The following is a 25,764-nucleotide window of genomic DNA, read 5'->3' on the forward strand; positions in this document are numbered from 1 at the left end:
CCATCCGCCCCCATTACAATTCACATTCCAAATATATCATAAAAATTACAATCAATAAATTAAACAAACAAGGTTAAAGGAATATATTTCTGTCAGCTATTCATTCAATTGAAATTTTATTATAGTTTCGACAAATTTAAGTGTTACGAACATGAACAAAAACCCTCTCAATTTCAAATGAAATTGATAATATCCTTTTATAATTAGAATTTAAACCTAACTTTTATTTGAAATTGATTCCTTAAACTAACTTTACACAATTCTATAGAACAAAATAGACCGAAGTTTCCAAATGGATCAAAGTCTCTAATTACAATTAATCTATTTTTTTTTTTTTAATGTTGAATTCAATTTCTATATTCATACCGAAAAGTTACATAAAATTATTTGAAAAAAATCGTCTCAATAGACATTAAAAGAAATAAAAAATAAAAAGTTGTTCTTCAAAAAATAAACAATTTTAAACTAGAGCTATTTCACCGGAGTACAACTTCTGTCCGGTCATGACAAAAAACATGAGTTTTTTTTTTCCACCAATAATCACTCAACACATCAGCTAAAAATAAAAAAATAAAATGCTGCTGTATGTACCGGATCTCTCTCACAAATAACCATTTTTCCCTTCTTAAAAAAAAAAACAGAAAACCATCCCCATCGCCCAAATCACGATCATCCTAAAGAAAAACTCCTCAAACCGGCGGCAGATCTGCAGCCCCAAATCCTCAGCCCCACCGTGGCACTGCGCAGGCCGGACGCTACCGCCACCGACTGGGTCGGACCACGCAGCGAACGCCCATGCCGAACTCCAAATGGCAGGTATGGCAGCTGCAAGCCATTCTTCATACAAGGATGTGAAGAAGATGAGCTAAGTAGTCCTGGAGAAGATCTTTATACTTTTGAAGAGCTAACAAATACAGATTGGCCGCTCTCTGACTACGTGCTGTTGAAGCCTTACACTGAAGAGCTGTGCAGAAAATCTTGCATGGAAGATTATATGTGTGCTGTTGCCATCTTCAGATACGGCAATAGCTGTTGGAAGAAGGAGCTGCCTCTGTCAAATGGGAGAGTGGACATCGGCCTCAATAACGGGAAGGCTCTTATCAAAATCAGAAAAAATAATAATTTCACATTGCCGGGTCCTCGTTTGCCAATCCCAGAACCAAAGAAGAATGACAAGGACAATTCGATCATCGGGTCGGTGTTTCTTGGTGGCTCTGTTTTTGTTAACGTTATATTAATTGGTGCGATTTGTGTTGGCTTTTTCCTCATTTACCGCAAGAAATTTCAGAAGATTATCACGAAGGGCGGTGATGTGGACATGAATTTGCGTTGTTTTACTTACAAAGAGCTTGTAGAAACTACAGATGGGTTCAAGGAAGAATTGGGAAAGGGTGCTTTTGGTGTTGTTTACAAAGGAGTAATACAAACGGGTTCTACCGTCCTAGCAGTCAACGGGACAGGTGGACAGAGGTTCTTCCAACCGTGTTCATGTGGGCAACCCGTTTTGGTCCTGTTCCCAACCTCCCAGTCCCGCCTTGAACACGTCGATCAGACCTTTGCCCTGCCGGAACAGGTGAACCTCCACTTCCGACACCTTCGTCTTCACAGTCCCTGAGTTCCTTGTCGGATCCGTGCGTGGAGGAGAACCATCCGTGCTTGAGACTGAGAGTTACTGGTGTAGGATTTTCTCAGAAGTTCCGGCGTGGGCGGCGGCGTTCGAGCCTGGGCAGCGGTCGTCTTGGCGGCATATGGGAATAACGTCGTTCGGGCCTTTTTCTGGTATTTTGAGGAAATCAGAGTTGAGTCTCGGGTGTTTTGTAGCAGTGTTGAAGAAATCAGAAATCAGATAGGGTGTTTTGATTTTATTTGATATTTATGTTCGTGGCTGTCCTGACTGACGTGTCAACTACTCATTGGATTGAAGTTATCCCCATTATTTCACCGTGCTATTCCCTAAGTATTGTACGGATCTCATTCACTAATAATACGAGTCTTAGCAGTTTTACTACTACTGGAAAGAACCCATCATTCTTGCCGCTCTCGCTTTTCAAATCCAAGCTTTTGGCTATCTGACTCTAGGGTTTCTCTCTCGTACGGTTCAGAAATGGAGCCTGTAGCTTTGGCAGTGGACAAGCTGAAAGCTTTTGCGAAATCGAGCCAAGACTTCGTCGATGGCCTCATTCACCGCCGTGACGACTCCGCTCGCCGCAATCCGGTACTTTTTTTAAAAAAAAATTAATAGAAATGTTTGTGGAATATGATTGTTCTTCATGTAATTCAAATTATTACACTCCCTAACACGTTTAATTGAACGTCAATTCCATCATCTATAGGTGATTTCAATTTTCACTATTTTTGAATTATTTCTTAAAGAGCGAAGTTGTTGATTCACGCCGTAGGTGTTGTGGTTAGGTTAATATATTCGATTGATGGTATAAGAAACTTTGATTGGATATGGGCTCAAATAGCAAAGTAAAAAGTATTCGTATACACATGCTTTGGACATTCTTTTAGAAAATAAAATTTTAGTCGTTGCAATTTAAGTTTTACAACAAATCATGATTTTGATACTACTATTTTTTTTATTTATTTTTGGATGAATTAAGACCTTTATAGAACAAAACTCATCAAAACAGAAAGTCTCTCCAGCAACCTAGATCCACGTTTCCTAAACCAGGAAACACACTAACTACAAAACACAAAAACTGCTAAACATCAACCATTACAAGGCCATGCGGTAAACACCAGCAGCCAACCACAAACAGAAACAAATTACAAGAGAGGGAAAAGATTCCACTGCTGAGCAAGAGATAAATCTCTGTCCACTGGTTTTACTGAAACTTTTGCCCAGATTCTGGAACGTATTTCCCATCTAATCTGGCCTAAAATGGCTTCTTCAGTTTTGGGAGTAATGCCATGAAGCAGGGCATTTCTTTGTTTCCACAAATGATAGATGCAAGCTCCAAGACAAAGCTTTGCAAGGCAAGATTTTAAATTTTTACCCTTCAGCCTAGCAGCACTCGAAACCACAACTGAATCCCAGTCTGAAGGAGGATCAGAATAGCCGCAAGCCTTCATAAGAGCAAACCAAATTCTTCGACTAAACCCGCAAAGAAAGAAAAGATGGTCTCTACTCTCAATACATCCATGGCAGAAAAGACAATTTGAAGGCCCTGTAAATCCTCAACTACACATCCGTTGTTTAGTTACAAGAGCATTTTGATACTACTATTTGCAACTAGAATGCTAGAATGTTAGATCGTTTTCGTGTGTCAAAGCGTAAACTAGACTTTATGTGGTTTAAAACAGATGTACATGTCATAGCATTAAGAGCAGGGTGGAGACTGTGGGCAAGGGTTCAAGATCCAGTAGATGCATGTGTAACTTACAAATTTAGGTAAAAAAGAAGGAAAAAAAAAAAAAAAAAAAAAGTTACTTGGAAAAGATTAATAAGGTTGAGTTAGTGTAATACATTCTACTTCCCACCTTTTTAAGCTGTTTTGTTCTTCTTTTTTCTTCTGATATATACCCCTTGGTGGATCATCAAATTAGAGTTTCTTGTAGCGCTTAGATATTCCATAGAATTATCAACTACCTTAGGTAATCTTGAGCCTTTTGAGCTCCTTTGAAAGACCTAAAGCACCACCTGCCTTGATCTCCTGGTTCCTATTTTCCTTAAAAATTCACTACAAACTAGTCAAATTCATGAGAATTCTGCATCTTGAAGAATTATTTTTATGTTGATGATGTGTGCCCAAAGTGATTTGTACTTTTTTTCTTGGCTTGGGGAGGGTGGGATTGGGGGTGCTTGAAACATGAATAACATTCAGACTGGGAAATAGTGAAATAGTGAAAGTCTTTCCTGATAAAGCAGTGGCCTATTGACCCAGCTTTTGCTCAGTTAGGTCTATCTTGCTTATTGCAACAAGCTTACTTCCGAAATAGTCCCAATCCTTTAAAGTGCATATATGAATTGCATCAGTTAAGTCACTTGTTTGAATCTCCCCTTGGGGAAAAAAATTACTTTAAAAAAAAATAAAATTGAATTGCATCAGTTAAGTCATTGTAGGAAAATGCTGAGATTCTTCTTTTTCTCTTCCTGGCTGGCTATTCAGAATAATTAAAAGTTGATTAAACTTCACCCCATTTACTTAATGCAGCTGTTGTAAGGACGTAACAGATTTATATCATGCCAGACATATCTTTTAAATACCAAACAGTTTCTGCACTGCATTGCTACCTGTTTTCTTGAAGTGCAAGAAGCAAGGTCTTCCAGTTATATTTTCTGCGTGATTGCTGATATTTTTTTTTAAATGAATGAAAACTTTTATAGAAAAACACAAAAAGTACATCCCTCCAGAAAATCAACAGGAAATCCTACTGTACCTAAACAACAACAAGCTATTTGCTAGCAACGCCATTTACAATCTGCAGCATAGCAGAGCTACTCAGAGCTCACTAACTATTTTCAATTTACATATACACGACTCAACTTACATTCACAAAATCAAAATGTTACACGAACTTATGCTGTACCCAAATGTTTCCTCGGCAGGTTCCATCTACTGCATAACTCGAATTTCTCCATACTCATCTTGAATCACCCTTTAGCAATCATTCTTGCCCTGATTTCCCAAGCGATCCTTTGAACAATCTCCTTTTCAGTTCTGGGTTGATTTCCATGTTTAATATTGTTCCTTTGCTTCCACAAATGGTAGGCTACTGCCCCCAAACTCAACCGGCATAAGCTCACCTTTGTTCCCTTACCTTTGTACAAGGATCCTCGATCATACTTTTACTCAATACCTCTCTCCAAATTCTCCTACTAATGAAAAAACAAGTGCTCTGTACAATGCTGATATGGTTGTAATTAAGCTGAGTATTGAATGTTCAAGCTTGGTTCGTTTAATTTTGTTTTGAACACATGCCGAGCTTGAGCTTATTTCCAAGCTAGATAATATGTTCAAACTCGGTTTATTTATTTTTTGAATAAACTCAATTTGTTCACGAGTTGCTCAATTAACTTTAAGTTAGTTATGTAATTATTGTTAATATTTTATCATCTGAGTTAATTAGATAAATTAATTTTTATTTATATACTTACAAAAATTAACATCACGTAAATTTTTTTATCATGAAATGGACTATTTATATTATATCTTATAATCTTATCTAGAATCTTAAACAATTCATGTCAAGTCTATGTATTCATACACTCACACGCACAAATATATATATAAACACACGCGCGCGCACACACACATTAGGAACTGAATTTCCTTTTATCTTTTCAAATACTCAAGATGTTTTCATTACAAAGTTAAAAAAAAAAAAAATGAAGTTTATATGAGTTAGGCCTTTTCTTTTTAGATTAATACATTTCTTTTAGCAATCTGATGATGTCTCAGGCCCTTGAAAATGGTACCTGTCTTATTAGATGGTTAACTTCTTTATGCTTTGATCTTCTTACTAGGATATGCACTCGTCTTTATCTCTTGTGATTGGAATTTTTCCTTGACAATTTTGGTGGTTCCATAAGTAGCAATTAGCCAGGTGATCAGAATTTACAATTCTTCCTGGGTATTATTTTCAGATTGAAATCCTAAAGCGGTTGCAACGGGAGTCATTTACAGATGTGATGAAACTGAGGGACAGGCAAGACAAGTTTGAGAGAGTACTTTCTTTCTATAAAACAACCAAGGGAAGTCCATTCCAAGAAGCCAGTACCCATGTAAGAGGAGAGGTTGATCTCTTGGGGGCTTTGTTGGTGATGGATGATGTTGATGAGAAGAACTGCGATGCACTTTGTAGAGCTGGAATCAGGACTGGAATTGATTCAAGATTCACTTTTGAAACAACTATTAGTCAGAAAGATACTCTTGCTGCAGAGTTTGTGGCCAGTCAGAAAGGCAAAGGATTTCTTGGTGATGTTTCAGGACATTCACTTTTTCTAGAAAAAGTGTCATATAAGGTAAATGCTAGTGACTGGTTATCTATGGTTGCAATCCCAGTTGGAGCTCAATGCAGGGATGTCGCAATCACTACAATTTCTTCCCATCAGGTACATTCTATGTGCTTTAGTGCTGTTGCTAACCTAGATTGTCCTACACTTAGCATTTCTGTAATGTTATATTAGTATTGGTGTTCCAAATACAATGCGAACAACAACCCATTTTAGCCCATGTGCTTTCTTTGAGTTAAGACTGGCATAATATCGAGCATGTTGCTATTTCTGCTTTGGCAACTATGTCGTAGACAGATATTAGTATAATGCTTACAACAATCCAATTCAGCACTATATGTTTTCTTATTGAATGTACCACTATTGGTATTGAACATGTTGCTCTTTCAGCTTTGGCAACCATGTTGTAGACAGATAAGTATAACGTTGACAACAATTTAGACAGACATTTCTTACAAACTAGGTTGTAGGTGTCAACAATTTAGACGGACATTTCTTACAAACTAGGTTGTAGGAGTTCCTACAACCCAGCCTCTAAAAAAATGACATGTCCTTTAACATGTGAGAAGTACATGTCTTCTCATTCTCACATGCTTAAAGGACACATGTCATTTTTTAGAGGCTGGGTTGTAGGAATTCTTACAGCCCGATTTGTAGAAAATTGAAGTTCAATCCAATTCGGCCTATATGTTTTCTTATTGAATTTACCGCAATTGGTTATCAGGCTCCCAATCTACAGTTATATACTAATTTTATTTTATCTCGCAGGCAAAGGGACTGACCCAATTTTCATCGCATGGACCTCCCCTTCTGAATCAGCATAGTGGTAGTGGCATTGGCTTAACGGTAAGAAAATCAAATGTTGTTGCTTCATTGGCTCAATTCGTTTCTGGATTGGGAATGCAACCAGGTTCTGATAGTACGGGACACTGCTTCAGCACTTTTGGCCAAGTTGTCTGTCAACTTCCCCGAGGAGTAAAACTCTCACTTTTGGGTCTTCATCAAGTGCCCAAATCATTAAGCCGACATGTTAGTCTTGGACCCCTTACCATTCCAGTACGCCGTTTTAAACATCATAGGACTCCTGAGACAGTGGTTGAAGCATCTACTCCATCCATGGGAGCAAGCACTCTGGAAAATGTCTCAGCTGGATCTGTTGCTTTAATGCTGGAATCAGAACTTGATGAGATTACAAGAATTGAAGGTTGGATTGAAATGCATAAATCAAACCCTAAACAATTACAATGGGCTGTTACTGTGTCTGATGATTCTGAAGATTATTTGGGATGGGGACTTAGTTTAAGCGGAATGATTGGAGATCCCACAAACAGGGACCGTTTGCAAGCTGAATCCTATTTAAAACTTAACTTAGGTAAGAAATTCAGCTTGAAGCCAGGTCTGACATATGTAGCAGATGGGAATGCCAGGTTAACTGCCTTTATGCTTCGGTCTAATTGGTCCCTCTGATGACCATCTTCGGCGTATTTATAATTTTCTGAATCTTGTGGAAGCTCCACTCTATATGCAATGTCATCACTTTTCTCACAGGTATCTATTCCGGTGTTGTCTCCATGGAAAATGGTTGACTTTTGTGGGCATCATAACCCAAGTTCCCCTAGGGTCCATCAAGACGATGATAATCTTGGTTTTTCTATCATCATAGACAACTGTGATGGGAAGCCTATTGCATAAATTATAAATACAATCCAACTGGCGCACGTCTAAATATAGTCTTGGTTTTTTATAATATATGGTCACTTCTAAAAAAAAAAAGAAAGGCACAAATTTGAATATCCATGATTTCTCACATAGGATTCTACGATACCATATCATTACTATTACTAATAATACGAATAATTTTTTAAAATAAAGTAAAATTTTGATCCCTAATCATTGGAATTTTTGCTACTCAGAGTTTTACAGAAATGTAGACTCTAAAATGTAAGGGGGCAAGTTGGCCTTGCAATATCCTTGTTTAGACTTACTACATTTTTGAGAGATTCAAATGTCTTAAGATTATTCCTATCTAGCGAAGGCCATGCCACATTAACTTTGAAGTGATACAAGGGTGATGTATAGTATTTAGTGCATAGAAATTAATTTTTGATTGAGGACGTCACATAGGCTTTGGGAAATGGAGATGAATGAAATTACTCTTTATCTTCTCAAAGCCTATGTGGTATTGTTTTTATAATTAAAAAATCAATTTTCATAAACCAAAAATACTAAAAAGGACCATGCCATTGTGTAAACTCTAGAGAATGAGGAAAGGGAATAACTTTAATCGCGTAGTGGCAAAATTTATGAGGTTTTTGCCCTCCAATAAAAGACTGACACCTCAACATTAAACAAGAAAAGTAAATATTAGCAAAACATTGGATCTAAACTCTCTATTTTACTCTTTCAATTTTAAAAAAGAGAACCCATCCTAGTCAGAAGCCGCCGCCGCGACTACCCCACGCCGGAATTGGGGTGGCTGCCACCCTTGGCCACTAGGAGGTGACCGCACAGCTACCCCCAGTCCATGGGATGCGCAATGGTTGGGAGTTTTTTTGTTTTGTTTTTTTATTTTTTTTCAGACTAAAAAAGTATAAAAAAAAAAAGATTAAATTTAGTGTTTTACAAACAATTATTATTATTATTTTTTTGTACATACTACTGATATGTCAATATTTTATTAGTGAGCATAAAACCCCTGTTTTTTTCTGCCCTGACCGGACAGAAAAGGGGGTCTCATGAAGAAAAGATAGGAATGGCGTGTAGCATCACTGAAATTTACTCAAATACGCTTAGAATCCGAATTTATTAGGCGGTGGCCTGATAAAAAAGGCTTTTACGGATCCCAGTCTCCCACGGTAAATTTATTTCCTTATTTCTTCCTTTCATTAAAAGTTCAGGAAAACAAATAAATGTTCCTGACCTAATATAAATCCGAAATTAAATAGCCATCTAATATTTTATTGGATAAAAGTAATATTTCAATAAATTTTGTTTCACTCGCTACCATTTTGTCGTCTCTCGGTCTCTGTATCAGACTCTATCCGATCTCTCTCTCGGCGACTCTCGAAGTCCAATTCTAGGGTTTGTGTTTTGAATACCTCATCAAAACGATGTCGTCAGGGAAGAAGATAACGCTGAAGAGCTCGGACGGAGAGACCTTCGAGGTGGAGGAGGCGGTGGCGCTGGAGTCACAGACGATCAAGCACATGATCGAGGACGATTGCGCCGACAATGGCATCCCGCTCCCGAACGTCACGAGCAAGATCCTCTCCAAGGTAATCGAGTACTGCAAGAAGCACGTCGAGGCCCCCAAGCCCGCCGCTGCGGCCGAAGACCGCTCCGCGTCCCCCGAAGACGACCTCAAGGCCTGGGACGTCGAGTTCGTCAAGGTCGACCAAGCTACACTCTTCGATCTCATCCTGGTCTGTCTTCTTCCTTATAAAACTCAAATCCCCCTGTTAGATCTTTTTGATTTTCGATTTTTTTTGGGATTAGGGTTTTGGTTTCGTTTTCTTGGCTCTGGTGTCCAGGATTTGTTTTGTTTGGTTGTTGAGAAAGATTCAGGAAGAAAGGGGGAAATAGTAATTTTTCTATACTATATTTTTCTTTCTTTCAGTTTTCTCGTTTATTTGTGCTCTAATAAAGCGGGATTTTCCCGAAAATACTTATCTTTGCATGACTATGTAAAGAACTATATCTACCTAAGATCATAACAAACTTGTTTTTTGAATTGGTGAGCGGAGAGATTGATAATAAATAATTCCAGATATTGACTTTTCATATCACAATCTTTTAGCATTGTTTTGTTAAGAGTTATATTAGATGGCTGCCTGATTATGTATAAATGTTTTTTCTATTTAATTTAGTAAGTTCGGTTTGATTGATGGCTGAAGCAAGGTATGAATTGCCGATGGCTTCATAATAGTGTTTGAAGTGCATGGTAAGTGTGCTTGCGAAAGTGAAACATCCAATTTCAAGGAATCCTCTCGGAATAGTTTCTAGTGTGTAAAGTGCGTGGAAATCGTTGCAATGCACTGACAGGTGTTATTCGTAAGTAATGGATCGGAACTTGGACTTATGGGTCTTTCATAGTTTTAGGGTCATGATCTAGGCGAATGTTGCTTTTAACAGTCTTGCTACTTTTTTCCAGTCCTTATATATGGAATATGTTTCTTGTTTTCTGTTGTGAAGTATTGCTTCTGTAAGCGTAGGCTCTCTCTTGTTTTTTCAAACTTGAATGTTCTTTCCTTCTCCCTAAGTGGGTGTTTCTCTCGTATACTCTCTGTCTACCTGGGTTGTACCCCTCTATGCTTTAATAAGATTGAATTGTACTTATCAAAAAACTTGAATGTTAATCCCAAATACAATCTGGTTTATGCTTATGAATCAGCTGATACCGAAATTTATCAGATTATCGATTTTCTTTCCTTGTTGAAGGCCCAGTTAGTAGCATAACTTTGAACGTACAACATACTTGTAGATTATCAAGACTGTGGATTGTGTTTTGTTGTCCAGAGAGAGTGATTTGTAATAACCAGGACCATGGAAGGGACTCTGTTGTTTGTTCTTGTATTAACTTGCACTGAACTGCTATTGCATTATATGAGTTGCTTCAACCATATTCATACACTTTGAATGACAAATCTCACTTTGGAGTATGTCTGATTGGCAGGCTGCAAATTATCTGAATATCAAGAGCTTGCTGGATCTGACTTGCCAGACAGTGGCTGACATGATCAAGGGCAAAACTCCTGAAGAAATTCGCAAGACATTCAACATTAAGAATGACTTCACACCAGAGGAAGAGGAGGAGGTTCGCAGGGAGAATCAATGGGCCTTTGAGTGAAGATCCAAAATAAGCACATCTGTTTTTTTGTGGCTTATGTTTCTCTTTTGTGCGGTAGGAAAGGGGCTGCTGTTTCTACCAATCTAAGACTTCTTTAAGTTGTTGACGTACTATTCTGGTGTCACTGTTGTAACAATGGTTGTTTTGCTTAGCTCCACTTCTTCCCTCTCCATTTATGTTCCGACGTTTGTTGTTCAATGGATCTCTTTTACTATGTTAATATGGTATATGCTGTTTTTCTTCAATGCTTTGTCCTTGTGATGCTTTATCTATAGTTTTTGTTAGATTAAGGTTATTCACCATTGACTTTGCTAGAGGGGATGCAATTGAGCTTGGTTGCAGAGGTCCTGAGACGGGGGTTGTCCCATTATGTTATGAATATAGAGATTTCTTCATTGGGTTGCTTATAATAGCTCTTATATAATCAGCTACATATAGAGAAAGTTTGTAGGTGCTTAACTTATTCTATTGTACTTATTCATCGCTGCCTTTGCTGCTTAATACAAAAGGACTCCGGACCTTATATTTTCCATTAGTCCAAGTGATTGACCCAAATACATCTTCCTTCAATTGGGTTTCGCTGGAAGAAGAAAAGATCACTTGGTAGCTCAGCTTCTCATTGTTCTTCGTAAACTGCAGCTTATCCGGAATCACTTTGACATTTACTGCACTGGGTGCATCCACGCCGACAGTGTAGGCCCCGTCACCATCTCCAGCAACGTTAGTTACTGTTCTGCTTACGTTCTTGCTCTCATTTCCATTGAATTTGGATATTGCAATTGATGGGTAGTTGATATTGGAGATATAATCAGAGTTGGAGTCTTTGGGGCAGGCAAAGCCTTCAGGAACAATTTTAACGATGCCTTTTATTGCAGATATGCTACGCCCAGAGTAGCATAGGTAGTTCAAGTAATCAATGGTGCTGGTTTCGTACACCAGTCCTGGTTGTAATGGCCCAGATGTTGTCACTTCCCCTGCACCGTAATCATAAGGTGTGGCTATCGAACCTGAATCCGTTGTTATCGGAGCTTTCAAATTGTTTGTTTGAGTTGCTGGAAATTGATGGTAGTCGTTGATTAGCAGACATATACATATCACATACCAAGAATTCATATATTATATTGTATTGTGCTGTTGGATTCTGACCTGTCGTCATGATGGCTGATCTTATAGCTGAGGCACTCCATGTGGGGTTCCGAGATTTGACAATGGCGGCAATCCCAGAAACATGTGGGCATGCCATGGAAGTTCCTGAGAGCACGTTGAACAATGGGGGTTCTTTTCCTTGTGGGGCTTCTGATGTGTCATTTGCAATCCATGCTGCAAGTATGTCTACTCCTGGTGCCGAAATATCAGGCTGCAAAACGATAATGTTAGGCGGATTTCAATCTCTAGTAATTTGCTGTCTTGATTCCAATCTCTAGCAAAACAATGATACTAGACAAAATAGTCATCCTAGTAAATATGGGACAGGATCAAATGGAGAGGATTTTTCTCCATTTAGTTATAAAACAGGGGTATAGTTGTCTTTTTACATTTTTATAAAATGTGAAAAGATAACTATACCCCTACTTTATAACTAAATGAATTCCATCTATTTCAAATGAAATGGAGAGGATCCAAATTCAGTAAAATTGTTAGCAATTTGGACAACAAAATTGCTGGAGATCTATATCTCATATTAAGCTTGTATTGGTTGTTGTAAATAGCGTTATAGTGAAGAGTAAAGACCCTTGCCTTGAGAAGGTTCCTTGTGTAATATGAAGGCCCTCTAGACGAGAAATATGCAACAACAGGCGCTGGCGTATATTTTGTCACCGATACCGTCGGTAAAATTGTTGCAACTGGGTTTCTTCATAAATTTCCATACTTATCAGCAACTTTTTTGCTTTAAACAATCACGAAATTAAAAATTGAAAAAAACTAGTTTTGGGGAAATAGTTTTACTATAGCAAAATGGTTTCATTACCCGGTTGAGTTCATATAGGAGAAGATTTCAGCAGCATCCTTTGAACTGATCACAGTTGCTGGAAATGCACCATAAGTAGTTGCTACTGCGTTTAATTTGTCATCAATCACAGCCATACCAACTCCTCCAACAGCCTTTACTACATCTATCTTGTCTTTCACAGAGTATCCAGAATCATCATCATTATTACAGAGTACAATTTTTCCCTTGATCAGGTCCCCATCCATTGAATCTGGGTCGCAATTTCTGAACATGATCTCAAGCGTTTTAAATGTAATGGCAAATTGTATAAGCTAAAAAAAAAAAAAAAAGGAAAAAGAAAGAAAAAAAAAGTGTTTAATTCACATATTTTAATCTGAATATTATTACAAAAAGATATTTAGCTTTGTCCTTATTTGTTGACCCTGGGTTCTTTTTATCTATTTTTCTGTTCCATCTCCTTTTAAAATATTAATTAAATAATTAAATGACATAAATAGTTATTTAACATGATATTAGAAATGAGCTTTAGGTTCTAATCTTAACTCTATAATTTATTTGTTATTTTAATTAATATAGTCCATATATTGTGATGGATATTTGGAAGATTTGCACACACATCATGTTAAATTTCCCTGTACCTTGCTTCAACTTCGTTGGCACCACTTTTCTTGGCATACTTTGCGTATATCAACGGATATACAGGAGACTTTTCGAGTGGGGAGAAATTTATGCCTTCACCCTGCACTCCATGAAAGGAAAAAAAAAGCTTAATTGTTTTCTGATAAAATAATTTCGTCTTATAGTCTTTTTTTTAAACAAAAAAAAAAAATTATAGAATTCTTATCTAAAATATGGAGAAAGTTTATATGTCCTTAAAACATGTAATTTTCACATATTTTTTTATGAATGCATGTGAGAATCACATGTTCTGTTTATTCTATTAAAAATACACGTGAAAATCACGTGCGCTAAAGACATTTATCGATTTAATATATTCTCTTGTAAGAATTTTCTACAACCTCCCCTTTTTTTTTTTTTAAATAAAACTTTATTCCTATAATATTGTCAATCAAAAAATATTAATGCAAAATTATTATTATTAATATTATACCTTAATCACTTTGTTTCCGCCCAATACCACATTAGATTGAAAATCCCTGTCAATGGTTGACGCAGCAACTGTCAAAATCCAAGGTGCAACATTCACAACAGAACTCGAGGATGGGCCATCATTTCCTGCAGAGCAAACCACGACGATCCCATGGTCCACCGCGTGAAACGATCCAATCGCAATCGGATCGCTTTCCAGTCCGATCTCCAGTACTGAAGGTGCACCAAGTGATAACGATAAAACATCGACACCGTCCGCGATCGCATCATCGAACGCTGATAAAATAGAGGACCCACGACAACCGCTCCATGAGCATACCCTGTAGACGGCGATCCGTGAACCTGTGGACCCACCCTTGGCAGTCCCAGCTGCTAGTCCGTAGTAGGATGCACTGGCTACTGTGCCCCCTGCTGCGGTTGATGCCACATGTGTGCCATGGCCAATCGTATCACGGGGAGTATGCAACTTTGAGATGGCAATATCGGATTGATTGTAAAATCTAGCTCCAATCAGCTTCCTACGTAACAAAAATTTGAAATTTTTAAAAACACTGTTAAGCATTTTTTTCATTAGAGATTTTTTTTTTTCCTTCTTTCTTTTTGGGATTGATCATGTGACTTTGTGTAATATATATACCAAGAGTAGATGGACTGCCGGAGCGTTACCTATTACAATTAGAGGAGCTGAAATCATCGGCTTCCATGCAGGTTCCCTTCCACCGTGACGGAATTGGACCCATATCCTTGTCGCTAAAACTCTCTGACTCCGGCCAAATTCCTATATTGCATTCACGTTAAACTACAACTAAATTAGAGTACTATTTGATGGACATGGACAACATAAATAGTAAATGATATACAATTCTGCAATATAGTTGTATTAAAACGATCCGGATCCCCGGCAATATATTTGTTGCATAAATTGTTAGTAATTGTGAAAGAACTCTGTGGGACGCACTCGCTCGAGCAAAGGGGCGGGCTGCTAAGACATGTTCGGACATGTGAGTTCTATAAAGACTCTTTCACATTTAATGTCCAAATTGCTAACATTCATAACAACAAAATTACTGAAAATCTCTGTCCGTATTCCAGTACACAAAGCAAAACTGATTTACGTACCCGTATCCAAGATGCCAATTATTGTGTCTGAATCAAGAGATGAGGACCCGGAGTCAGGATTAGGCTGGGAATCAATCTCTAAAGCAGTTTGATACTTCAAGAAATCCCAAGAACGGGTGGTGTGGAGCTCCAACAGAGGATCTGGAAAAACAGATACAACTCCTGGTTTCTGAGCAATTGAACGGGCATCCTCCTCTGACATCCTTGCTGCAAACCCTGAGAAACCATGCCTGTAGGTGTGTACCAATGCATTTTCTTTCCTGGCAATTATCATAACAACTAACAACATGTTAATACAGAAAATTCACGATCGAGCTAAGCAATGAAGCAATAATGACAGCTTCAGAATTTGTATAGATTTTACCGTTTTTTTAGCACAGAGTTCATGAGCTGAACATGGTCATCCCTCAAGGAACCATTTCTTGAAGCCGCTGCTCCCATGTAAACAATATAAACACCATAGTCATTCCCCGCTTGAGCTGCCCTGCTTTCTTCCAGTAACCAGACAAGGAAGACAGCGCAGAAAAAGAGGAAAACTGTATTGCCTTTCATGTCGCATGTGGCTTTCCGTGTACTCTAGTGTTGTTGAATGTGGGAGCTCATTTCCAGAAACCTGGAGCTTTATATTTATATATATATAGCATAGTAGCAAGAAGAAGAAGGTGAGATGTGTGGTTCTGATGGTGGGTTTGTGAATATGCGCATGCACTGCAAACATGTCAGGATCTTATTGCGTCCATTCAAAGTGCGCCATTTCAGAAATGTGAATGCCGGTGGTGGTGAGGATGATGAAATTGGCGCAGATGGATGAAGATATTTCATCTGGGTAACAAATTTGTAACTTAATCTAATCTCTTATGCCATTCAAATGTGAACAGTACTTTCCCAACCTAGGAGGAATATTTCAGTGCGCTTTTCCCATTTATATCTATTAGTGAAGTAACGTTCTGATAAACACTTTACAGTTTACAATGATTTGTGGAGGTGTAATTTGGGGGGTCCATTTTAGAAGCTTAGAGTTTCTGCTGGTGGAATTTGGAACTGAAATGAGTGTTGTCATGTGGTGAATTGGATCAATCATCAATATTGGGACCCCCACCCCCCCCCCCTTCCGAACAAGAAAGACGGATCGGAATCCTCTACAATTGGAGATCTCGGGAAATTCTTCTGCTGTAATTGGGCAAAAAAAGATGTGAGAGGGCAAGGTAGGTAGGGCTGAAGCCCTCCATCTAGGTAAGGAATTGCAGTGAATTCCAATGAGAAAGAGATAGGATAGTGGGTTATGAGTCTTATGACACCAGTTGCATTGCAAAACATATCCTGGAAGGCACGCCGATCAACTTTCATTATTGGTGATTTGATGATAAGGGGGATCAAATAAGGCAAGAACGTTAGTACATTTTAGAAGTGGTAGTGGAAGCTAGACTTGTTGAAGGAATCCCACGTGACAGGCAAATTCTCCAAATCATGGATTTTTATTTCTTCTTTTAAATAAAAAAAAAAATATTCAAAGTGGGAGAGGGGAAAAGGGGACTCCAAATAATGACTTATCAAAACTATCATAGTGCGCCACTAGATCGATCCGTAGACACCCTTTTGTTTTGTGTTTTGTGTTTTGTGTTTTTTTTTTTTTTTTTTTTATCATTTTTTGCATGATACCAATTAACCATGAAAAACAAAAGGGGTAATTACTTTTTTTTTCCATCAACTACCAAAAAAATATGCGATATTCTTATAAACTACTAACTCGACCAAAAAAAAGCATTCAACTATCACAGTTACATGTTTTGCCCATTTCTATCAGCCTAACTCGTGAAAAGACTTAAATACCCTAACTCAATTTAAAAAATGACATAGATGCCTTCAACTTAAAAAAAAAAAAAAAAAGGGGGGGGGGGGGGGGTGGATGCCGACTGCCACCCCCTTAGGTGGAGGGGGTGGCCTGGGAGCCACCACCAGAGGGGGTTCCAGCCACCTCTGGAGTGGCTCACGGCCACCCCGCAACTTGGGGGGTAACGCAACCACCCTAGGTTTTTTTGGGATGGTCGTACAGCCACCTTTGGAGTGGCTCGTGGACACCCGAAAGTGTTGGTAAGGGGCAGCCTCCCCTCACCACACGAGGAGTGGTTGAACGCCCCTCATTGGTTGCCCCCCCTAAGAGGCTGACCACTCCCATCTGGTGAGAGTTGTCCCTCTTTTTTAAAATTTTGTTTTAATTTGAGGGTAAAATTATGACTTTACAATACAATAAGTAATCCGCTATGTCGTGTGTCAAATCAATGATTGGTTGTTATGTAGATCCATATGAATATTTAATATTTTTTATCAAATGGTTGACAGTAAAAATTATTTTGGACAGATAGTTTAATCCAAGAATCTTTAAAATATTTAAAATACTTTTGATACTCCAAGGACTGGTTTGGTATAACAGTAAACCCTAGATACCAAAAAAAATATATATATTTTCCCCATGACCTTAAATTATAATTAGAGCAAAATCATCACATTTTATTAAACGATCTTCAAACTTAAATTTAAAAAATTTATCCATTCCCATAATTTTGAAATCATCAAATTTTGATTCTTGTAATTATTTTGAGAGAAAAAAAAAATGTGCTTTAATAAATTTCTCTGAACTTAATAACCCATTAAGCCTTGTGCCAAAAAATAAAATTGAGATTTCATAACAAAAAAAAAAAAAAAAAAATGATAAAAATGCACAAATCCTGATATTATGGGTAGGCCCATCTGTAAACTAGGTCCAACCTACCACCAGCGCACAACCCTAGCTTCAGTTCACGAGAACAGGCACAAAATAGGCCCAGTCTGAAACCAAAGTTAGATTTTTTTACAAGGCCTGAACCCAATGGATAGGTTCGGGACCAGCTAGGCTTGATCGAGAATCCTTCACCAAATCACGTGAAGTCATTGTTTCATCCGTGAAAGATTTTTTTTTTTTTTTTTTTTAAAAAAAAAAAAGAAAGAAAAAAAGAAAAGGGAGAAACATAATTTCTTTTAGTAGAACTATAAAAAGAAGTATGTGTTTTTCACATATATATAAGAGACACATGACAATTTTATAAATAGAGTTGATAGAAATCTCAAGCAATTTTGTGAGTTTTTATGAGACTCACCTGTCCGAGTGGTCAATCCACTTGTTGAAGTAGGTGGGTTCCATAAAGGCTCTCTCATATTTACTGTCTGAATTATTGTTTAAAAAGAAAATCAATGAACCAAAGAAATGAGAATTCCCTTCAATTGGAGTGCCCGAATTTCATTGAAATTCTAATACCCAACATAGGGGAAATTGGGGGCTCCATCTATATCATTCACGTGTAGTACAGGTTTGGCTTTACAAATTCTCTTCTCTATGAGCTACTCAAATTTAGTAAAATTCAAACACCCAATTATAAAAGATCTTGCCACACCTAAGTCTGGACGTAAAAATACTTTCAAACACAATATGAAAAGCGGCCGACAGGCTACAAGGTGTGTATCAATATTAGTCAAATCTAACTTTTATCTATCAAACTACAAATCGAAAGACAGTGATATGTGTGCCATATTATGTGGCCATTCAATTAGATATCCGAATCCGAGGAAGCAAGAGTCCATTAACTAAATAACAAACAGATGATGGTATTGATTTTTAAGACCTTGATAGTGATTTAACAATGTATTATTATAAAGAACTAGTTTCACTAAGCACAGTTAGCATATGCTCCTAACCAAAAGCTCTTGGAGATGCTCCAAAGAATTGTTGTTTGGACTTACATGGAAACTGAGTCAAATATGATATCCCCTCCTATTCAATTTTGCTACTGTTAAGTACAGTGAGCATATATGCCACAGTGACTGGAAAAAAGTTTTTCTAATGTTCAATCAGATCTGCTTTTATTGCATTGTATTGGTTGTATAGCAGTTTTTGTTGGGTACCTCCGCTCCCTTTTTTATTTTTTATTTTACTTTATTGTACTCTTCTTCTTCTTTATTTTATTTTTTTTAATGGGAGTACTTGTTATGTTTCACCTTTCTTTTGTATTTGCTTTAAGATAAAAAAAAAAAAAATTACAGGTGGGAGTTGCAATTTATGTTCGCACGTAGAGGTATGAGTATAATTTTTTTTTTTTAAAAAAAAAATGCTACATATACTCATTAATGTACATTTTAATGTGACAGTAAAAATTAATATTAAATCTAAAATTTAATGGTAATTTATCTAAAATGCAAAAATGCTTTAAAAAATTGGTAACGATAAAGTATAAAAATGTATTTTTTTAAGCTAAAAGAGTAAATTTATTGTGCAAATGTGAAGGCTTTAATGCGTGTGCAGTGTGCTAGAGTACTGGGCGAAACAAACGTCATTCACACGACAGCAACTTTCAAAATTTGCATATTTTATTCTTAAAACGCCATTCGTTTCCGTTGCCGGGAATCGAACCCGGGTCTCCTGGGTGAAAGCCAGATATCCTAACCGCTGGACGACAACGGATTGTTGGAGTTGGGAAAAATACAAATAACATGATCATAGCAGCTTCAAATCCTTTTGACATGCTGATGCTGGCATTGCAACTCTTCTGTGAGATTCCTAAAGTTACTGTAAAAGTAATTTAGGTAAATACTGATAAATTAATGAATTTACATGCTGGTTTTGAATGTCCTACGTTTCGTAGCTAGCTTAACATTGAACTCGTGTGATTTTTTTTTATTTTTTTTTTCTCTATATCACTTTATTTCACAAGGCACGTCAATTTGTTGACCCGCAGTATCCCTTACCAATTACTATAGCGTTGTAAATTTTACGCATACATTTAACTACATTAGGGTTTGGGAGAGCCAACGTTTTCCCTAAAAATAAATAAAATTTTATTCTTAAATTTTTTATTTTTTGTCTCCCAAATCTCAAATACGGACTATACCCCTGCTTAGGACGATTTTAGGGCGGCTATTTGCTTAGTATTCATTCGGTTTAACGTTTTTAAAATGTGCAGTTGAAAAAATAGTAATTAACAATTTCAAAATTCAATTAATAAAAAAATGATTTTTAATTATGCATTCGGTAAAATCTAAAAATCGTTGTTATTTTGTGAATTGTGCATTTTTTTAAATAAAAATCCCCTCTGCCTGGTGCGCAAAGACATGGATTTTTTTTTTTTTTTCAAATTTTAAAACAGAACAATCTCCTCGTAATTTTGTTTAAGCTAGAACACATAATTCAACCTACAAAATGGGTAGACCAAACACATAGGTGGTTTGTGGAACACTCGAGAACATACCATGTCCTTCTCTTCCACAGACAGAATGTTTAGATAAGGCAAAACAAAAGGGGGCAGAGAGGAAGAGTTGGGTTTCGCGTTGAGAGCCACTAACAGAGATATTTAAAAATATTAGTAATGAGCGACAAAGAAATGTCAAGTCGCATTATTATTATTTTAACGTTCCCCCACAATTGTTAAGAATATCTATGACTAATGATAATCTTTTGTTTCTTGTAGCAGCGCGCAGCCACGAAACGACGGAGTTCTCGCGTAACCACCAAAGTTAATCAATTCATGTCTTCTTCTTTTTTAGATGAAATATTACGATCGATTACACTGCCACTATTTTTAATCAAAGATTACCAGCTTAATGCTGTATCTTTTAATCAAAGGATTTGATGTTATCTATCGGCGCACTTTATGTGACGTGAGCATCCCACATCGCTTAAAAATGAGGACGTATTTATATATATAAACACGCATTTCTTAACACAACACGTTTTAAAGTCGTGATGACCATAAATTTATCAGAGCTCCACAGTTAAGCGTGCTTCTGCGAGAGTAATACCAGAATAGGTGACTTCCTGAAAAGTCTGGTTCGAAAGAGTTAAAAGTAAACACTATTGTGTCATTAGAAGTGAGTCGTTACACTTTATCTTCAGGTCAACCATATATTAGACCTAAAACAAATAAATATTTTATTGCGCATGAATTCTTACAACAATGTTTGAAGGACAACATCATAATTTTTCATCTGAGGTCAAAATATAAATGAAAGTCAAAGCCTAATTTTGGTAGGAATCAATTTTGGCTTGGTCTCTCATGATAGTCTTTTAACGGATAATATTTGTTATCAGATCATTACTTTTCAGCCTTTCTCGTTGTTCATTAGTGTGAGTGAATCTTGGCACAATGTGGCTTGGCCCTTCACTAGATTTTTAACGGCTAGTTTCCGTTTTTCAATCTCATTGTCAATTGCATCTTGGTCCCTCACTGGATTCTTTTAACGGATAGTTTCCATTCTTCAGCCTTCACTTTCAGCCTTTCTCATAAGTACCGCCTTGGTCCAATCATCGATTTTCGATTGCTTTTAATTTATTATGATCTTCTCTTTTTCAAACTCAAGCTGAGGGGATGTTAGAATATATATTTCATATTACGTTGGTATATTTTCTTATAATAATATTTCTCATTTAGGTTTAATTTCTTTGTAGGCTTTATTCCCGTTATATTATAATATTTATATTCTCTAAATTAGGTTTATTAATATTTATCTTATTTAAGTCTAGGGTTTATTAGTCATCACTACTCATTATCTCTCTAGCTAATAAATAGAGAATTGTCTAATAATGTTTAATATAGTGAATAGATAAGATGTAACTCATGCATATCACTCCGTTTCCGCTCTCTTTTTCTTTATCTCTCATATAATATTATTTTCTATTTTATATTTATTTCCATGTGGAAATTTTTTCGTGAAAAAGTGTATATCATCTTGAAAATGATATAAATAGGCAAGAAAGACGAGACTTTTTAAAAATTTCAATTTATAGCGAAGTGTGAAAGAGAATTTGAAATATACAAGATGTAAATGTTTTTACAGAGAAGTCAGTAATAACTTATTACCTACTAAGAAAATTCTTCTTAAAATAATGATAGTGCATGATCCTTTTGTCCCATTTGTGGGTCGGCTGTAAAGATCATTAGCCACATTTTTTGGATTTATTCTACGTCAACCTTTGTATGGACAAAATGCAATAGAAATATCCAAAAATGTTATATTAAGGAAGAAGATTTGCTTTGCCTAATAGAGATTATGTATATAATGATGACACATCATTTAAATAATAGAGAGGAATTCTATTCAAGTTAGGTCCTGATAAGCTCACGACAAGCGATTGCCTTCTATTTACTTTTTTCCACTTTGACTTTTCCGATAAATGGAATTGCCTTTTTTTGAGCGAAAAAAGATAAACAACACCCAAGGTTGGAACATCGGAAATTGGAGATCCCCTGGGATTGGTTTGCGCTTTGAATGGGGCTGCCGCTTCACGTGCGTGGACCCCAGCCCAAAAACTACTCGAACATTCTGGGGCCCATTCTTCCATTCAATGTCGAGGGCCCACGTAGTCGAATCGAATAACCCGAACCCGAATATGAAAGCGGGTCCGTATTTTGTATATTGGATAGAAAAACTCTTTTTTCACTTGACAGTTTCGATTGACAAAAAAAAAAAAAAAAAAAAAACCTACGAATTGCTACAAAAGACAATAGAACATGTTCAAATGTCTCGTACTCTGTTGTTTGGAATTATTAGCGATCTGAATAATAAATATGAAAAAATCTAAATTTTAGAAGACAAGAAAATTATTGAAAATATAAGAATAATGATGCCCTGCAAATTCACTCCACAAAGAAGAGACTGTGTGGAGTCCACTTGCCCTAACCAGATGAATCTGACGTCCTACATTGTCCGGAACAACTAGGATTCACTTCCCAAATTGTCCGGAGGAACTAGGCCCCGCAGGCCCTCCCGCTTTGTAGAGCGTTCGGATACGACAATTGCAGGGTGACAAAGAACTATGAGGGATAAGGTCGAAAAAAGGATTGTCTATATTTTTTTAGCCAAACATGTCCCATCGTAATACTGCACGACTTTTTATAGGCAAGCAAAATTAGTAATCATCTTCCCCCGGAACCCCACCTTATTCTCATTGGGCAAGAAAAAGATACATATGGACAAAAGACAAGGATTTTATTCATTAAAAAAAAAAAAAAAACATGGATTCAAGGAACGGGATATTAAAAGTAACGAAATGCCACCACCGGTCGGTCCTGTAGCTTGGGAATCCGAATGCATTTTCCTTCGATCTCTTCCCTCTACTTTTTCCACCCACTTGATGGAAAGGTTCTCAGAACATTAAAACCAAACCCAGTTGACGCCTATTCCAACAACAATATATTCTCTCTCCTCCTTTTCAAGAGAAATTTGGCAAGCTTTTTGGTTATGGAAGAAAGAAGGCATAAAATATAGGGAGTTTGCCACTGTATTACTTCTCAAAAGGGGAATGATTCATCTAATACTAGTGCACACAAGTATTTTTAGCATTTCTCTTCTCAAAATGGAGCAGTCAAGGTTCTATGGATACGACGTTTTCTTGGGAGATGAGCAGCGGCCACCAGGCAGAACTGCAAGCACAAATACACCAAAGACATCTTAACCAAGAGTGTTGTAATTAAAAAGAAAAATTAATATTTGATTTTTATTGTTACATTATTTCATTGTATATCAGTATTTCTCTTATAAGAAACACGCAATCACAAATAAGTAAAGGGACTAATTCAAGGCTTTATTTGACCTCCTCTTGCTGCCTTCTGAGCCTAGCATTCTCTTCCTGTAAATGAGCAAGTTCAAGTTCCAAATCATCCCTGTAAGCCTGCAAAAGATTCAAAACGGCATGAAACAACATCCTAGGCTCCTAGCAACACATCACAGCAACTAAAGTCAACATATTGATAAGAAATAAAATAGTAAAGTGAATAACACCATTTCATTATATATATATATATATATATAGGACGAGGGAAAAAAAAAAAAAAAAAAAAAGAGAGAAAGATTCCTGTTTCTTTGCTCTAGAACGAGCGGCTGACTCTCTGTTCTTGATCATCCGCTTATATCTCTGATCACTGGGTTCATCACCATATTCTTGAACCCTTTTCTTGCAATAAGAAGGGAATAGTACTGAAGAAGAACCCAAAACACCAACGGGAGAGTAGTTCAAGGAAGAAACAAAAGAATTAGGAGGTGCAGTGACACTGGCATGACATGGCAGTTGTAGGTTTGGCCTAATGGGAGAACGGCTTTCAAGGTATGCAAAATCAAACCCAGAAATAGAATTCATGCTCAGCTTAGTGGCAGGAGGCGGCGCCAGAGAAGCCAAGAAAGTGGCCGTCTCAACGGTTGGTAAGACTTTGTTGGAGGATCGAGGCAAGAAGTCTTGGAGGATCGTACCACAAAAATCAGCAGGGTGGTAGTTGGTGGTGGCGGAGGAGAGGGTGTTGTTGGAGTGGTCACGAAGAGAGGCTAGGCTGATGTCTTTCCACACTTCTTCCATGAATTTTCTGGCCGACGGGGTTGGGATGACCGGTGAAGAAGGGGAAAAAGAAGAAAGAGACGAGCTTCTGGAGGAGGATTTGGAAGGTGAGCAGGAGTTTCCGCTGCCGCCATTATTGTTGATTGCCTCGGGCGGTGTCCGCATGGTTGGTTGAGAGAGAGAGACAGATTGAGTGAGAGAGATGGGAACCTTGGATGATAAAGAAACGTACGTGTGTTTGAGTCCTGGCTGGTCTCTCTGCAGTCTGCATAAATGCTTTTTTTAAAAAAAGTGGTCTATTATGTGCATAAATGTTCTGATGCGTAATTATGTTCCCTACCTAAAACTTTTTTTTTTTTTTGTAGGTAATCCCAAAACATTTATTGGTTCTAGATAATACGAATATATATATATATATAATTTTTTTTTTTATATTACAGATGGTAAATTTTTTATAAAAATATTAGTTAAATTTTTAATATGATGAGAATATTTAATTTAAAAAAATAACGAATTTTTTTTTTTTTTTTTAGTTTTCGAAGTAAACATTTTATTTTAATACATATTCTAAGAAGTAGTAGAATATTTAAATTTAACGAAGAGAATATGTGAATATATCTTAATGAAATAAGATTAAGTATATATTATGTTTAATTTAAATAGAACATATTATTAACGAATGTCCTAATAACATTAATAAAAGATTGTCTATTAAAGCTTTTTTTCTTTGGACTTTTTATTTTTTTTACCAAAATAAAAATATTAACAAACAACACAAAACACTTAAAGCTATTTTTATTTTTACATGACATTATAATACCTTTTCAAATTAAAAATAAAAAACGTATTTTTATTAAAAAAAAAATCAAAAGATTTACTCAAATATATTAAAAAAATCCTCAAATCTATTGTCAACACTCTCACTTCCTGACTTTGCACTAAAAATTACCATTCTTCTAGCCTATGCTAAATTATTTTTAACTACATTGGTGAAATATAGATGCTTTCTATTTATAAGTTAGGTCGGAGACTTTCAACTGATGTTTCACTTTAATTATTCGTTCCATCAAATAATAAAATTTTATGATAAAAATAAATAACTAAATACCTTTAATTTGTGTTTAATTAAAACAAAGTAAATCAGACGTGGCATACTTTAATTTATGAAAGAATATCTTACACATTCTCCAGCCAATTTTAGCATGCAAACCAAAATCTATGAAATTGTGTATTATCTGTTTTGGGTACGTAGAACAAGACTGAAAGCTATTGTTTGATTCTCTTACCTAACATGCACAGAGATGGAGTGAAGAATAAAAGACCGGGAAATATGAAAGAGACTGATGAAGCTAAAATCATTAGGTAGTAGATTGAGGCAAGAAACAAAGGGAAAGAGGCTTTCGGCATCGGTCCCAATCCTCGAT

General features: G+C 36.7%; 4 protein-coding genes and 1 non-coding gene across 5 annotated transcripts; 2 read left to right on the forward strand and 3 right to left on the reverse strand.

Annotated features, from left to right (window-relative positions):
- The first annotated feature begins 1,947 nt into the window (after nucleotides 1-1,947).
- On the forward strand, nucleotides 1,948-7,515 carry LOC133870113 (uncharacterized). Its single transcript, XM_062307165.1, has 3 exons — nucleotides 1,948-2,215; nucleotides 5,594-6,061; nucleotides 6,731-7,515. The coding sequence occupies exons 1-3, from the start codon at nucleotides 2,105-2,107 to the stop codon at nucleotides 7,427-7,429; spliced, it is 1,278 nt and encodes a 425-aa protein (XP_062163149.1). The 5' UTR covers nucleotides 1,948-2,104; the 3' UTR covers nucleotides 7,430-7,515.
- Nucleotides 7,516-8,955: 1,440 nt separating this feature from the next.
- LOC133870351 (SKP1-like protein 1A) lies at nucleotides 8,956-11,053 on the forward strand. Its single transcript, XM_062307448.1, has 2 exons — nucleotides 8,956-9,384; nucleotides 10,635-11,053. Exons 1-2 carry the CDS (start codon nucleotides 9,073-9,075, stop codon nucleotides 10,806-10,808), a joined length of 486 nt encoding a protein of 161 aa, XP_062163432.1. The 5' UTR covers nucleotides 8,956-9,072; the 3' UTR covers nucleotides 10,809-11,053.
- A 142-nt stretch (nucleotides 11,054-11,195) lies between these two features.
- LOC133870350 (CO(2)-response secreted protease-like) lies at nucleotides 11,196-16,073 on the reverse strand. The gene is made up of 9 exons (XM_062307447.1): nucleotides 15,353-16,073; nucleotides 14,989-15,248; nucleotides 14,536-14,647; nucleotides 13,871-14,387; nucleotides 13,398-13,498; nucleotides 12,778-13,023; nucleotides 12,546-12,660; nucleotides 11,955-12,165; nucleotides 11,196-11,860 (listed from the first exon to the last, which is right to left on the reverse strand). Exons 1-9 carry the CDS (start codon nucleotides 15,538-15,540, stop codon nucleotides 11,283-11,285), a joined length of 2,328 nt encoding a protein of 775 aa, XP_062163431.1. The 5' UTR covers nucleotides 15,541-16,073; the 3' UTR covers nucleotides 11,196-11,282.
- Nucleotides 16,074-19,408: 3,335 nt separating this feature from the next.
- TRNAE-UUC (transfer RNA glutamic acid (anticodon UUC)) lies at nucleotides 19,409-19,480 on the reverse strand. The gene has a single exon. It is a non-coding gene; the product is annotated as a tRNA-Glu (tRNA).
- A 3,356-nt stretch (nucleotides 19,481-22,836) lies between these two features.
- Nucleotides 22,837-24,609, reverse strand: LOC133871116 (bZIP transcription factor 27-like). The gene is made up of 3 exons (XM_062308483.1): nucleotides 23,866-24,609; nucleotides 23,606-23,682; nucleotides 22,837-23,435 (listed from the first exon to the last, which is right to left on the reverse strand). Exons 1-3 carry the CDS (start codon nucleotides 24,503-24,505, stop codon nucleotides 23,364-23,366), a joined length of 789 nt encoding a protein of 262 aa, XP_062164467.1. The 5' UTR covers nucleotides 24,506-24,609; the 3' UTR covers nucleotides 22,837-23,363.
- Nucleotides 24,610-25,764: the final 1,155 nt, after the last annotated feature.

This window comes from Alnus glutinosa, chromosome 6 (assembly GCF_958979055.1).
Source record: "Alnus glutinosa chromosome 6, dhAlnGlut1.1, whole genome shotgun sequence".
NCBI classification, from domain to species: Eukaryota; Viridiplantae; Streptophyta; class Magnoliopsida; order Fagales; family Betulaceae; genus Alnus; species Alnus glutinosa.

Coding starts and splice junctions, on each gene's coding strand:
- LOC133870113 (XM_062307165.1), top strand. CDS start 2,105: ATGGAGCCTGTAGCTTTGGCAGTGGACAAGCTGAAAGCTTTTGCGAAA. Junction 2,216..5,593: donor ACTCCGCTCGCCGCAATCCG/GTACTTTTTTTA, acceptor TATTATTTTCAG/ATTGAAATCCTAAAGCGGTT. Junction 6,062..6,730: donor CTACAATTTCTTCCCATCAG/GTACATTCTATG, acceptor TTTATCTCGCAG/GCAAAGGGACTGACCCAATT.
- LOC133870351 (XM_062307448.1), top strand. CDS start 9,073: ATGTCGTCAGGGAAGAAGATAACGCTGAAGAGCTCGGACGGAGAGACC. Junction 9,385..10,634: donor CACTCTTCGATCTCATCCTG/GTCTGTCTTCTT, acceptor TCTGATTGGCAG/GCTGCAAATTATCTGAATAT.
- LOC133870350 (XM_062307447.1), bottom strand. CDS start 15,540: ATGAAAGGCAATACAGTTTTCCTCTTTTTCTGCGCTGTCTTCCTTGTC. Junction 15,249..15,352: donor AACTCTGTGCTAAAAAAACG/GTAAAATCTATA, acceptor GATAATTGCCAG/GAAAGAAAATGCATTGGTAC. Junction 13,499..13,870: donor GCGGAAACAAAGTGATTAAG/GTATAATATTAA, acceptor CATGGAGTGCAG/GGTGAAGGCATAAATTTCTC.
- LOC133871116 (XM_062308483.1), bottom strand. CDS start 24,505: ATGCGGACACCGCCCGAGGCAATCAACAATAATGGCGGCAGCGGAAAC. Junction 23,683..23,865: donor TTCTAGAGCAAAGAAACAGG/AATCTTTCTCTC, acceptor ATCTTTTGCAGG/CTTACAGGGATGATTTGGAA. Junction 23,436..23,605: donor TCAGAAGGCAGCAAGAGGAG/GTCAAATAAAGC, acceptor TTGTGCTTGCAG/TTCTGCCTGGTGGCCGCTGC.